This window comes from Podarcis tiliguerta, assembly GCF_965153285.1.
Source record: "Podarcis tiliguerta genome assembly, chromosome: 3".
Lineage (NCBI taxonomy): Eukaryota > Metazoa > Chordata > Lepidosauria > Squamata > Lacertidae > Podarcis > Podarcis tiliguerta.
The window spans coordinates 87,069,033-87,084,247 of NC_139536.1; the positions used below are offsets into that span (position 1 = coordinate 87,069,033).

The window sequence follows — 15,215 nt, forward strand, 5'->3', positions numbered from 1 at the left end:
CCTTCTTTATGGTCCAGCCCTCACTTCCATACATCACTACTGGGAAAACCATAGCTTTAACCATACGAACCTTTGTCAGCAAGGTGATGTCTCTGCTTTTTAAGATGCTGTCCAGAGATATAACAACATCCAAAACACTTTCATAGTCCTACTTTCATAGTATCATTTAAAACATCCAAGTCCTCTCAGGGGTTTTGGTACATTTAATTTTGTTTTAAAATGTAATTGTCAACCTGCAGATTTTACAGAATCAAAGTAAGGAACGTGTTTACACTAATAAACAGTGAGTTAATATGAAGCTCGTGTGGACTTGCCAAGAAGTAGAAGTCCCACCCCCCACAATCTTGGGGGCACCACAGGGGACGCTGCAACTATTCTTTAGAATGGAGCGAGAGAGGTGTGGTGTGCGTGTGTCGAATTTTGGTGTTGCAGAGTGTGCTGCTGAAATTTGAGAGCTCAAGGTTCGCCACTGACATTACCCTTCCTGCTCTTTACCTAGTCCAAGGTATTGAACTCAATGCCAATCTTTGAAACACCAAAGACCTGCTGCCATCCAACTCTGAAGCAGATGGGCCGATGGGCAGCGTTCTGCAATACAGTATCAGTCCTGATGCATAGGCACTCTTAGTGTGCTCAAAAAAATCCCTGCTTTTTTGACATCACTTGCTCCCAGATCGCTGCTCTCTCCGTATGATAGTGCCCCAAAGTCAAGTCTGCTGGAAATTTAATACTCTTGTCTTTTTGGTCCTTATTGCTTCTCTCTTCTCGTAGTTCTTAATGGCGTGAGCAGCGCTTAAAGAGGCTCTGTGACCGCCACCTACTGGAACAGGAACTAAATATTGCTTAAACTGACTCCCCACCACCACACATACTGCGCGCACCCTCTGTCTGCCCCAGGTTAAAATTCAGAACGGTTGCAACCTTCCTTATTAGACGGCAATCTAAGGAAGCAGTCCCACCTAACTCTGCATGGCATGATCCAGCTATTCGTCAACCCCTCGCGGCTTCCGCGGTGGAGAGCACAGCCTGGCCTTTGCTGGGATGCGCTTATCCCCCAGCTGCGTTACCTGGCGAAGGATGCTGAGGCTGCCTGAGCATCCGCATCCGCAGCATCAGCATCACGACGCCGACCCAGCGAACTCCCGGCAGCCCCTCTCGGCCAATGAGCACCGCCGCTAGCGACGGCGACTCCTCCGATTGGCTGAGACGGGCGCGCTGCCTCCGCTCTCTCCGGGCCTCGGTTCCGGCGCGGGTCTCTGCGCGGCGACGGCAGCGGCGATGGCTGGCCGCGGCCGCGGGGGGAGGAGACGGCGCTGCGGGCGACCTTGAGAAAGCAGCGGCCATGGGCAACATGCCGTCGGCGCTGAAGCACTGCCTCAGCTACCAGCATCTCCTCAAGGAGCAGCTGTGGATCGGAGAAGCGGCGCCGCAGCCTACAGCGCTGCAGCATCCCGGGCAGGTACCTGAGCGCCACGCAGGGACGGGGGCGGCGGTGATGTAGGGCAGCAGGTGCCCTCACCCCTCCACCCCTGCCTCTTGGGGGGACCCACCCGATCCCTGACCCTGACCACCACCGAGTTAGTGGGAAAGCCCCCATGGATGGTTTAGGCCCCGTCAAGTGGGTGGGGGTCCCTACTTACTTGGGACTTGGAGGTGCCTCCTCTATATTGCATTCATACATATAATTAAATTTCCACAAATGTCACATAAAATTGCATAATACATTTTTCTTTTGTTTTATTGACTTCCCATCCCATTTTCCATGGTGGTTTTTTTTTATTCACCCTGTCTTCACGCTTTAATATCATAACCATTATACAATAATGTCTCATTCTTTCTGTTGCTCATGGTTCAAATCCTGCTTGTGAATTCATCATACTATAATATTTGTTTAAATAGTCTGAAAAAAATTCCATACTTCCATAAAACAGACACCATTAGGTTCTCTTGTTTTAGCTGTTAGTTTTGCTTCTAAACGCTCACCTGTGCTTTCCCTCTGGGCAGTGCAGTTGTTGGATCGCGTGGTAGCTTCTTGCTTTGCCCCCCCAGTAAGGAGGAGGAAGCAGAGTTGGAAGTGGCCGCTTGCTGCCTATCTGATCACTTGCCAGTCTCTCTGGGCAGCAGCAGCTTGAATTGGGGACCAGCAGGCCCAGTCTTCACTGGTGTGCCACCCAGCCAGAGAGACTGAGATGAGCAAGGAAGCAGAGGCAGCAGCCATAACCACTGCATCCCCTCACCTTCTGGGCCGGGGAACTTGTGGCTCTCCAGATGTTGTGGGCCTCCAGCTCCCATCAGCTACAGCCAGCATGACCATATGTCAGGAATTAGGGGAGATGTAGCCTAGCAAGATCTGGAGGGCATCAGGTTGGCACATGCACCTGTCAAAAACTCTAGTGCAGTTTCCCAAGTGCAAGCTGGATGTTAGGCATTTGGAGGTAAATGGTCATAGTTTGGGGGAAACGGACCCACAGGCCAAATTGGGACTTGGGCCAGGCGAGATATGGGCCAGAGGTCACTACTCTTGTTTGATAGCTAGTCCTCTTTTGAGTTGAGCAGGACCATGTATACTCCAGCTATCCCAAAGCAGTCAGGAAGCCACACTTCCTGACTCATCTCTGAGAGACAATTATAATTTATACTTTCCTTTTATCTCTTGCACTGTGCAGGTAGCTAAAGCCCAGAGTAGTCATTATCCACCCTGCTCCCGGTGTGTTGTCACCTCTTATAATGTCAGTAAAGCCACTTTGACAGCTCCTCCCAAAATTAGCTAATGGGACAGGATTGCCATATGGTGTGGATCATTATTTCTGCCTTACTGAATATTCTTCAATATGAACATTGTGATATAGAAAACATCTGTTGAAAAATCCAAGCCTCCAGTTACAAAGGTCTAACCTTTGGGTGGACAGAAGTGCATAGCTTTTGGGACATTTGAGTTGTGTAGAAAGGGGTATATCGACTGACATAAAGTTGCAAAAAAACCCAAACAAAACAAAAACCCAAAGCCCTCTCCCTTTTCACAAGCAGATATAAGGCAGCAAGTCTGCACTGGCTTGGTATAGAGAGGATGTTTTTAAGGTTGAGAGCCAACAAGCTGAAGCTCAATCCAGGTAAAATGGAGACACTGTTAGTGGGTGGTTTCCTAGACTGGGTGGATGGGAGATTGCCTGCTCTTGATGGATTTACACTCCCTCTGAAGGAGTGGGCATGTAGCTTGGAGGTACTTGTGGATTCTTTGCTGTTGTTTGAGGCTCAAGTGGCCTCAGTGGTGCGGACTCCACAAAAAAGAGAATTTAGAGAACACTATGCAAAGTGATTTTTCCAGAGGGGCAGAAAGTAAGGAAAAGAATAATCTAGAAATATTCTCAGGGGAAAAAAGTATTTTGGACATTTTGGCTCAGCTCTGTAATGGACTGTTTTGACACACATTGAGTCTTTACATTTTTAGGGTACCTGTAAAGCACTTTAGAGGCACACCATATATAGATATATAGATTGTGTGTGTGTGAACTTGCCCTTAGAAGATCTGCAGAAGGTTTTCTTTGGTACACAAGGAAGTAAAACAGAGATAAGCCAAGCTTTAAACATCAGAGGAAAATCTGCTTCCTCTTATGTACACATTCCTGATGAGTTTCAGTCCTTGGAGGACTTTAATTTTCCAAATTAAGTAGTTTTCAAATTGGCAAATATCCCTTGGAGCGTTCTATTATTTCAGAAGTGTTTTGATCTAATGGATTTTAGAAGCCATTATTACTTCTGGTAATCAGTTTATTACCATTAGATGTCCTTAAAAAGTATGGTTTTAATTTTAAGGTTGCTAAAAGTCTTAGATCTTTGGAACCATTTTATTGCTGTGTATTTTCCATCATGTTTTCATTCTCAGGCTGCTACTTGCTATCTGTTTATGTCCCCACATATTTATTTTTCTCTTTCTCTTCTTGTGTATACTCTTGTAGTACTTCCATCATTGTTACTGTTGTTGTTCTGTTATACTATTTTGATATCCCACCCCTATCTCGGGGAGGTTTAAAGGATAATAAAATATAACCAATCACAAAATAATTGAAACATTTAAAATATCATACCTTGAAACAAATATCCTGAAACAACAGATCAAAAATATAATTGAAATGTTTATTAAACTGACACCTTGTATCACCTTGCGATAATCCAGTCATGAGGTTACTAGAACAAGGCTATTTTAGGGGTTCACACTTCTGCTTATTCTGTGCCTAGAAAGCATGGGACTGGGATGTGACCCACTGCTTTCCTTGGGGGCAAATGTTAATCCACTGAAAACCCAATTGATGTTTGCTTTGATTCAACAGTAAATAGTGGGTTTTCCTGGGGCAATGCAGTGGGACAATCAGAAGTGTAGACAAGCTTTTAGTCCATTTAGATGGTGAATGAGCTTGGGCACTGAATTATCCTCAAACTACCCACCTGTTCCTTCAGGAGTAGTGTCATCCTTTACAGAACAGGCCATATCCCTAATTCCGGGATCCAAGTTGCTGGAGTTGATTATTGGTCCATCCCATGCTTAGCCTCTCCTGAGCCAGGTGGAATGTGTGTCATCCTCATGCAAGTGACACCACCATCCGAATCCACAAATGACTCATCTCAGTGATTTTTTTAAAAAATAGACGTTGAATAACTAGGAGGACAATAGCTAGGAACCCTGCAGGACCTGCTGAGCAGCAGTCCCTTAACACTACTTTCTGGGAGTGGTCTTGTAGGAAGGAGCAGAACGACTGTAACCCAATGTCCCTGACTGGAAACTCGCAGTGCTGCTCTGTATGGACTCCATAGTCAATGCTACTGAAAGTTGTGGGGAGATCTAGGAGAATCAACAGGGTGACGCACTCTCCTATTTATCTCCTGATAATGGTAATCAGGGTGACCAAGTGGTGTGTCAGTGCTGAAGCCAGATGGAAATGGGACTACGTAACTGCTGCATCCAGGACCATCTACTGCTGGCTGTCCACCACTCTCTCAATCACTTTGCCCAGGAAAGGGACATTCATGGTAGGGTAGTAGTTGTCCATTTACCCCAGAGGCCAAGGAAGGGGCAGCACTACCCCTCCTGCAATGAGGCATTAATCGCTTCCTTGACCCACCCCCTTGACCTTACAAGCCGTGATGGGCAAGGATGATAGGACCAGAAGCAGCCGTCTTGCACCAAGTCAGGCATTTGGACCATCTAGTTCAGTATTGTCTACTTGGATTGGCAATGGTTCTCCAGGGTTTCCGGCAGCCTTGCCTGTAGATGCCAGGGATTGGACCTGCGACCTTCTGCATGCAAAGCAGTTGCTGTACCTTGAGCGATGGTCCTTCCCCATGAGGTGGATCATCTGTTGATTTCCTTGAATGCCAGATCTCACATCCCAGGAAGTGATTAGCAGGCAGCTGCATGTGCTTGTTTGTTTCTGCATGTGGGTGTCTCAAGTTTGTTTGCTTTATTCGCTTACAGTTGGGATAAGTTTAAAGAAGGCTGTAATTCCATGATTAAAGGTCACTGGCATTTTTCTGCTATAAACCTCTATTTTCATCAATTTATAACTAAGCATGCGTGTGTGTGTAGGGGAATGTTTTCATGGAAGTATTTGGCAAACAACATGATCACAGGCCCTGGTAGTGCTTTTCTCTTTTGCTCAAATGAGGTAGCAGAAGAGGGGTGTGGAACTGAAATTTACTTTCCGATTTACATGGCAGTACTTTTTTTTATTTTGGGGGGAGGGTGGGAATGGCTGGTTTTACAAGCTGTTTGTTCTTCTTTGGCAACACCTGATAAATGGAAAATGCTTGAGGCTCTTAGACTTTCATGTAAACTGTTTCCTTGTTGATGGTCAACATAATTTAGCCATAGTGCTCACCACTTCACAGAGCTAATACCTAATTCAATAACCAGTCATTATCTTTAATCATCAGACATGCATTTTTGCTGGATCAAATTTAGGAAGAAATGTTACATTGACAGCCCATCAGACAACAGCTTTGTGCAGCATTAACTGCCAAATTAAGACCTTTTCTTAAAAGACATTTCCTCTAGCTTTTAATTTTCATATTTAAATTCTGGCTTAAGTTTAAATGCGATTTTTAAAATTTAAGTTCTGGTTGACAGGAGTGATTTTTCCTCAGGTTTGTTCTCTACTTTTGCCAATTGTACATTTTGATGTTTATGTATTTAAATTTTGAGTGCCGCTTTGAGCTTTTCAAGGAACAGAGGTTATTTAATATTGTGTAAGAAATTCCTGCTATTCTGATCCTACAGGCACTAGTGTGTTACACTCCAGTTTCCTGAGCAGTGAGAAGTTCAGGGGCAGCACAGCAAGATTTGAGGTTGTCTTCAATCTAGAACTTGAGTAGACCCATTAAATTAATGGAACTAGAAGAAGAAGAAGAGTTTGGATTTGATATCCCGCTTTATCACTACCTGAAGGAGTCTCAAAGCAGCTAACATTCTCCTTTCCCTTCCTCCCCCACAACAAACACTCTGTGAGGTGAGTGGGGCTGAGAGACTTCAGAGAAGTGTGACTAGCCCAAGGTCATCCAGCAGCTGCATGTGGAGAAGTGGAGACGCGAAGTCGGTTCACCAGATTACGAGACTACCGCTCTTAACCACTACACCACACTGGCTCCACCATTTTGATTCCACTGCAGATCCACTCCATTTAAGAATATCCAACACACATTAAAAACACATGGATTCATCTAATGAATTCTGGGAACTGTATTTGCTTCTCAGAGGGCTCCAGTTCTTAGCACCATTAAACTACAGTTCCCACAATACTTTAAAGTCATGTGCTTTAAATGTCCATTAGATATACAGCATGTGTTGTTTCTCAGTGGGTCTACTCTGGGTAGGACTACCATTGGATACAACCATTGGATGAGAGAATATTGGATATATTTTTTATTTATAGGTTGTAGTCTAGCAGCATCTGGAATGCATCACATTGGTGACCCCCTACAATATGCAATAACATGTTCCTGACCTTTGACTCCACTTGTACACGCAGGTTTACGGGTGTGTGCCTGTGCCAGTCAATGTGACAAGATTTGGCTCATAACGGTTGAAAATTATTATGACAATAAAAGCTTTATGCACGTTTTGAACGCATCCTGTTTAAAGTATGATACGTTTAGCACACTTCAGATCCTCTTGCTTCTTTCACAGATGTGTTTATATCACGAATGTGGCATTTGCCTTGTAAGCGCAATTATCTGATAATCATGGAAAACCTCAAAATGCAATGCCCTTTTGTCAGGAGGGCTTCCACTTATAAGAAAAAGCACTTTCCGAAAGGGGTGGGGGATGTTATTTAGCAGATGTGAAAGTTTTGCCTTTATATTTAAATAAAATAGGTTTATGTTCTCCGCAAGTGTGGGCCTAGCTTGGTCCAAGGAAGGTTTAGCCTGCCAGATGCCGTATGTGATCAGAGATGTTGTGCAGCTGTTTCCCATTTCTTTTTACACCGCTCACATAAATGCATAGTAACTGTACTGGATTTTTTTTTTTAACTGTACTTTAGCAGTCATTGAAGGATGTTACTACATGGGATTTAATTTAACTTGCAAAGCAGTTTGTGGCAAGGGAGGTGACACCCACGATGGTGGATGCGAGAGATATACCCAAAGGCACAGTGTTGTGAGGCTCATTTCCCCTTCAGATTCTAGAGACAAAAATTTAAGACACCTGCCCCCAGCCCCCCAGTGTGAGCCATGTCAAAATATGTGCCTTGGGTAAACAATGATGCATTTGGTTGTGTGCATTTCGAGAGTTCCACTTGTGGAAGATTTTGCAGTCAAACATAACAGTGCATGCCTATGCTTTTTAGTAAATTAAGGGTGTTAAAGATTATAGAGCTGTGAATTGCTAAAGAAGGCATGGCTAGGTCATGCTCCCTCACTTTTGGGGAGGTAGGAAGTAAGGCTTCTTCCTCTCTCTCTCTCTCTCTCTCTCTCTCTCTCTCTCTCCCCCCTCTTCACTTTGAACCACGTAACTGAGCAGACATCTGAGGCTGGGGCTCCAGACTCAGACCACATGTTTGAGACCAACTAATGTATTTTATAACCAGGAGTACCTTCCCTGTGTTGTTTCTGCTGTAGGGTTGAACAGTGCTCTGATTATTGTAAGTAAAGCATTTAAACTTACTTAAGGTTGTGGACTATTCACTCAGAGAAGGGTAGAGGTGGGGGAGCACATTTGAGAGCACTTAATACTGGGACATTTTGAGCTCCAACAACCTATATTTTCAGCACTTTGCAAACTCTGCACATATTTCTGTTTTAAACTCTGCTGGGGGTTTTTCCGGCTCTTTTGAATTTCAGGCAGTCAGCAGTTTATTCTTTTGTAGTTTCCCACACACGTGGGACTTCAGGATTAACTAATATTCCCCAGTTATTTCCCAACGCTTGTCAGTGTCCTCTCCTACAGAAAGCAGTTCCTGACTCCTACCCAGGCACCTGTGCTGCAAGTCTTGTCTTCTGTCTGCACAAATCTTCCCCTCCTCATTGATACTTCCATGGTTAATTGGGACTTAATGAAATGAAGGTCATAGTTATGAAGGCATAGACCTTTTAAATGGCTAGAGCTTCAGATATTGAAGCAAGAACCTTATGTTTGACCATGCTACAGCAACTTTTACAGTCTGCTTGCTCACGTTGCTCTGGTCGAGGAGAGGGAAGGGAACCTGTGGTCCTTCACATGCTGAACTACAACTCCCTTCATTTGTGACATGTTTGAATTTAGCATACTGGCTTGGTTATTTGTGGTAACTACTTCACAATAGCTTAATTCTACCCTATGGCTCTTTGAATTCTTTGGATAGCCTTATTAGTCAAATCTGAAATCTTTACTTGTCATATGCCCATCTTCGTTTTCTTTCTGAATTTCCCAAGTTTTTTGTGCTGGTCCTGGGGGGGTTACCGTGCGGTGTGGTCTGAGTCCGGTCCTGGGTCGAGGGTCTGGAGGCTATCGGTCAAGGGCGAAGCGGAGTCCAAGGCAAGGAGCCGGGCGTGGTCAGGAACTCCTGAAGAGCAGGTCAGGGTGCTGGCAGGAACAGGTTTCCAGCAATGTTGCTCCCGCAACCTGGGACTGGCCTGACTGGCCTTTATCTCCTCTGAGGCCAGGGGTGGTCCCGGCCTACAGGTGATTCACCTCTCCTGGCCTTAAGGCGAGCACTCCTCCTGAGAGAACTTAGTTCCCTCCGCCTCTCTGCCCTGAGCCTCTGCAGCTCAGGAGAGGCTGGAGGGTTACTGGACCCAGAGGCAACCTCACCTTCCCCTGACAGGGCTCGGAGAGGAGCACCTGCAGGCAACGGGTCCTCAATCACCTCCGGAGCCAGAGTGGATTCATCTGGTGTCTGCTCCTGAGGATCTGGCATAGGTGCGGGCCCTTCAGATTAAAGGCCCTGCTCCGGCTCAGCCGGCCCTGGAGGCGGGGACTCCTGTGCAGGCTGGGATTCTTCAGGTTCAGACTCTGAATCAGTTTTCCAGGCCATCACAGTTTTAGTTTCTCTCCCCGCCCCTACCCAATTGGCTTCTGTCTAAGGCAGGGTTTCCCAAACTTTGGTCTCCAGCTGTTTTTGGACTACAACTCCCATCATCCCTAGGTAACAGGACCAGTGGTCAGGGATGGTGGGAATTGTAGTCCAAAAACAGCTGGAGACCCAAGTTTGGGAAACTCTGATATAAGGCAAGCTGTGATCCTCCAGATGTCCCAGGACTACAACTTCCTTCATTGACAATGCTGGCTGGGGCCTATAGGACATAATCTGAAGAACTTCAAGTTCTGAACCTCTGGTCTAAGGAAATGGTTGAAAATGGGTTTTTCCTGAAGGGACGTTTAAAGAAAGGAATGATAGTGAGGTGTCATTGGCCAAACCACACTTCTCAAAGTAGCCTGCCAACAAAACAGATGGTCATAGCCAAGCATCCCCTCTAGACTGGTAACTCTGGAGCAGATTTGCCACAGGTGCTACCAGTCACCAAGCCTTAGGTACACAGAAGCTGCCTTGCAGAGGTAGACCATTGGTCCATCTAGCTCACTGTTGTCTACATTGGCTGGCAGCATCTTTCTAAAGTTTCAGATAGGGGTCTCTAACAGGAGATACCAGGGATTGAACCTGGGGCATTCTCCATGCAAAGCAGTCAGTTTTAGATAGTAATAATAATAATAATAATAATAATAAGTTAACAAATATGTGTTTTGGCTGTGTAAACTATTTTTGGAGGAGGTATGATCTATCTGAGTAATCACGGAATAATTATTCTTAATTTCCCAAAGTGGTAGTGGTGGTGGGGAAATTATACTGGGCCCACATGTTTCCTGACAAATATCTACTCTTTAATCCTAACACTGTGGGAACACCTTGTGGTTATTATTGGTGGTTTGAAAAGCACTCTGCACATATTCTGAGAATTTTTTCTTTTTTATAACTTGCCCACTCCTGGACTCATCCCTAGTACCTCAGGTTACATACGCCTCAGGTTTCATACGCTTCAGGTTACAGACTCTGCTAACCCAGAAATAGTGCTTCAGGTTAAGAATTTTGCTTCAGGATAAGAACAGAAATCGGGCTCCGGTGGCGCAGCGGCAGCAGGAGGCCTCATTAGCTAAAGTGGTGCTTCAGGTTAAGAACAGTTTCAGGTTAAGTACGGACCTCCAGAACGAATTCAGTACTTGAAACAAAACTCTTTGGGGCAGTGCCCCAGAGTGGGAGCCCTAGCACAAATTATCTTTTATTTATTTACACACTTTTCTGTTTCAGGAACTGCTGACAAGTGGATTTCCCGAATTTGTTAAAATAGTAGAGGTCGGGCCTAGAGATGGATTGCAGAATGAAAAGGTAAGTGGACAATGTGAGCTGAAGGGCTGAGTTACGCATGAAAGCCAGGAAGTTTAAAGCATGAAATGGATCTTCTGAAATACGTATGGCTGAAGTGCTTCAGTGTGTGCATGAACTTTGGTTTCAAACGCACACAAACACATGTGTAGTTAATTGATTATGGAGGGCTTCTAATATCTTTCTACAGCATTTCTACAGCAGGCAGGGGGAAGCTGTAGCCAGGAGCACTGGCAGGCAGCAGGGGCCACCACAGACTTGGCTTCCCAGCACACTCATTGTTACCATGTACCTGGATGTTGCGAGGGCATCATGGGAACAAATTTGGGGCCAGGGGCACTGCTGGTGTGCTCACATTGCCCTGACCTCCTCACCTCCCTGTCAAACTCATATCCCTGTAGGTGTGCCAATTTGCTTTTGCCTGGAAAAAAAAAAAATAGCACCCATCTGCGATATCTGCCATTTTTATTTTATAGCGTTAAAAATACCTGTTTTTGTTGTTCAAAACACTTTTGCCACATGCTAAATTTTGTACCAATACAGGTCTCCCCCTTACTTTCCCACAGGCTATAGTCCCTACAGATGTCAAAATTGAATTCATCAACCGACTTTCCAAAACAGGCTTGCCTGTCATAGAAGTGACGAGCTTTGTTTCTTCGAAATGGGTACCTCAGGTAGGTAAAATGAAAAACGCATCGTACAGAAGGATCCAGCATTCTTATGCTATGTAGATTCCCCATAGCAGGAATGTCTTTCTGAACCATCATCCCCCTACACCTTCTGCCTTATACCTGCTAGTCACCTCCCACCTGACTTTGCCCTGCCTTGTCCACACTGGGCACTCAGGACAGAGGAACATAGCAGCTGCTTTATGCCAAGTCAGAAGAAGAAGAAGAAGAAGAAGAAGAAGAAGAAGAAGAAGAAGAGTTTGGATATGATATCCCGCTTTATCACTACCCGAAGGAGTCTCAAAGCGGCTAACATTCTCCTTTCCCTTCCTCCCCCACAACAAACACTCTGTGAGGTGAGTGGGGCTGAGAGACTTCAAAGAAGTGTGACTAGCCCAAGGTCACCCAGCAGCTGCATGTGGAGGAGCAGAGACGCAAACCCGGTTCACCAGGTTACGAGTCCAGTGCTCTTAACCACTACACCATACTGGCTCAATTGGTCCATCATTACGTGCAGTGTAAATTAATAACACAGAGTCTTCTTAGGTAAAAGAATAAAAGCTTTACTGAATTAAAATGAACTTGTTTGCAAATAACAGCATGGTGAACAGATGATATAACAACAACAACAACAACAACAATAATAATAATTTATTTGTACCCCGCCCATCTGGCTGGGTTTCCCCAGCCACTCTGGGCAGCTTCCACAGAGACCAAAAATACACTAAAATGTTACACATTAAAAACTTCCTTGAACAGGGCTGCCTTAAGATGTCTTCTGAATGTCAGGTAGTTGTTTATCGCTTTGACATCTGATGGGAGGGCGTTCCACAGGGCGGGCACCACTACGAAAAAGGCCCTCTGCCTGGTTCCCTGTAGCTTTGCTTCTCGCAATGAGGGAACCGCCAGAAGGCCCTTGGAGCTGGACCTCAGCGTTCGGGCAGAATGATGGGGGTGGAGACGCTCCTTCAGAGCTTCAGAGCATACACAGAGTTATTGAGTCACACATTACGCATCAACAGTCTCCATTGAGCACAAGCTTCACAGAGCACAGGCTCCCCCACTCACAGACACACAGACTGACTGAGTCTTCCTGCAAGCAAATGCAGTCAAACCTCGTTCTGCATCCGCTTCCACTTGCGTCCACTTCAGCGAACGTCCGCAGCAAACCCAGAAGTACCAGAACGGGTTACTTCCAGGTTTGCCGCTTGCGCATGCACAGTAGCACTAAATCGTTCTTCGACATGCGTCGCTTTCGGCTTGCGGGCAGGCCTCCGGAATGGATCCCGTCTGCAAAACGAGGTTTGACTGTACTTATACAGAGAATGAGTCATCCTCAAGATGAGTCACAGTGATTCAGTATGCTAAATGATTCTGCAGCTTTTCAGCATTTCACAACATTTCTAGACTCCTTTACTGCTTCTGCTCTCAAATACCTTTGTCACATGACACATCAAGCTCATTCTTGTTTACACTGACCAGAAGTGGTCCTTCAGCATTCCACATGGGAGTGTCTCCCAGCTCTACCTGCAGATGATGGGCATTAAACTCAGGGTCTTCTGCTGGCAAGACACCACTGTTGTCATTCCATATTTCTCCATGGAGCCTCTAGTGCTCAGTTGATGTCAAATCTCACATTTTACTATTGTAGCAACAAGGGAGCAGAGCCTGGTTTAAATCAGCTGGCCCAATGAGTTGGAATAAGAATTAAATGTTCATTCAGTGGAGGTGCAAAAGCAATCAGCCGCTATAGATATCAAATCCATCTGTCTTCAGTAAGCTTATAATAGCAAGTAATTGACCAAAGTGATCCTCAATATACCAAAAGCCTTCATTTATTTCGGACAATTTCCTGGACTGAATGGGACTTGGCAGCCCTTTCCGTATCAATAATGTTAATTGGGTGAAACAGAAATATTCCTGGTGTTTCACTGTGCTGGGGAGAGCCTAGTATTAGTAGTGTGTGTCATGCCACAGAGAGATTCTGTGTTAGTTTCCTGTCCTCACCCCTCATGAGATTAATCTATAGAGTAAATGTTGATTTTTATCATAAAGTTGCCAAGCAATGAACGGCCTTTGAATTAGGTAGGTCTGTGTCTGTTAACTATATTAGGATCCCAGAATGGGTTTGAATTTAGGTAGTTTGTTGGTGAAGATTGTGGCCTGAATTTGGTGTCTTAGTTACTTAATTGGCGCAGTTTGACAGCTGCGTCATTCAATGCAGAGCTAAAATGCAAGCTGCACCTGTATCCCAACTCTTTCCTCAGTGTGCCAAATTTGAAGAAAAACAGACTTTAAAAATTTGTATACAGTATAAAGCTACTAGGGCAATTTGCCTTTCAGATGGAAATGCCTACATCTGTCTTTCTAATAATGAAGGCTTTGCAGGCCACCGGTTTTTCACTACACTGATGGAGCTTGAACTTATATTACTGCAAAGGTGTCTCTGGTGTGTTGCTCCCATGAGGGATATTCTACATTCCCAAATATTCCTAAAATGGGGAAAATATATGGGAATTCCAAGAGTTCCATTTCCTGGCATACAGTTAGGTCAGTTGCTCTACTCTTAAAACTTCAATACAGAACTTGGTTTGGACCAAACAATGCCACAGTCCAAATGGGGATGACTAGCAGGCCTAAATAGTCCTGCAGAATAGAAGTTATCTACCGCTGCTTTAATAAAAAGCCCGAATAATCTTCAAAACCCAGGCACAACATGAAAGTGGCAGGTAGGGATGGCGGTAAAGCACATGGTTACTTTGTCCCATCTAAAAACCTAAGATACTTCTTCCTGACCTCAGATGCAGGAAGCTACAGCCGACAAGGCCAAGGAAGTCCTACTGAAAGCAGAGAATATGACAGACCCTGCCCCTTGAGCTCTTCTCCAGCCCCAGACTTCGCAGCAACTAAGCAGACCTCCGAAAGCATATTAGTGATCTTAGCTGATGCCATGGTAATCTATCTTAAATTAAAAGAACTCACCTCAGTGCCCTCCTGCCTGAGATGAAAGCCACCTTAAAAGAGACGGCTGCTGCTGCTGCTGCAGACTGCGCTCTAGAGCTCAATCTCACTTTTCAGAATGGAGGCCAAGAACGGCAAATATCAGGTGAAAGTTGGAGGACCTGGAGAGTTTAAGTTGATCCAAAACGTTTTTGGTTTTTTTGCATTTTAGGGGGTTGAGGGAGGGAGAACAGGATCTGGAATCATTCTTGTTCACCTGGTTATTTAAACCTCTGCCGCCAGAAGATGGATAGAGTGCCGCTTGTAGAAAAAGCCCCACCCCGTTAAGCCAAACCAGTGTCTACAGGGCTCTGTTGCGAAATTATAACATGATTGCACAAAGGAGGACGTTCTCAGTGACTGGTTTCCTTTCATGAGGTTCCCATCCAAGTATTTCAAGATTTATTGCCTAATACCCTGAACTGCAAACAATGGATGAAACCAATCACTGGGAAGCCTAACGGGAGGAACAGCTGGCGAAGAGCAGATCAGGCAGCTCTGGGCAGCGCAGGAGGGGCCATGCAGCATTGTCAGACATTTGCAATGAGGGATCATGGGGCTGGCAAGCCCCTTGACCCCCCAGCTATAAAGCATGATGACTCAGAACAGTTCAGGAGAAAATCTGGTCTTAGCTTGAAATCTTGGTTGTATGCAGTGCTTAAAACAGTTTTCAGCAGGCATAGGCAGACTTGGCCCTCCA

The 15,215-nt window shown here is 45.2% G+C and overlaps 1 protein-coding gene across 1 annotated transcript in view; it reads left to right on the forward strand.

Annotated features, from left to right (window-relative positions):
* Positions 1–1,223: 1,223 nt before the first annotated feature.
* The window catches only part of HMGCLL1 (3-hydroxy-3-methylglutaryl-CoA lyase like 1), a 58,966-nt gene continuing 44,974 nt past the window's right edge, over positions 1,224–15,215 (forward strand). Inside the window, exons 1-3 of the mRNA XM_083431726.1 lie at positions 1,224–1,459; positions 10,773–10,850; positions 11,414–11,521. Of these exons, the coding sequence (XP_083287852.1) occupies positions 1,343–1,459; positions 10,773–10,850; positions 11,414–11,521 (303 nt within the window). The 5' untranslated portion in view covers positions 1,224–1,342. The remainder of the gene's footprint in view (positions 1,460–10,772; positions 10,851–11,413; positions 11,522–15,215) is intronic.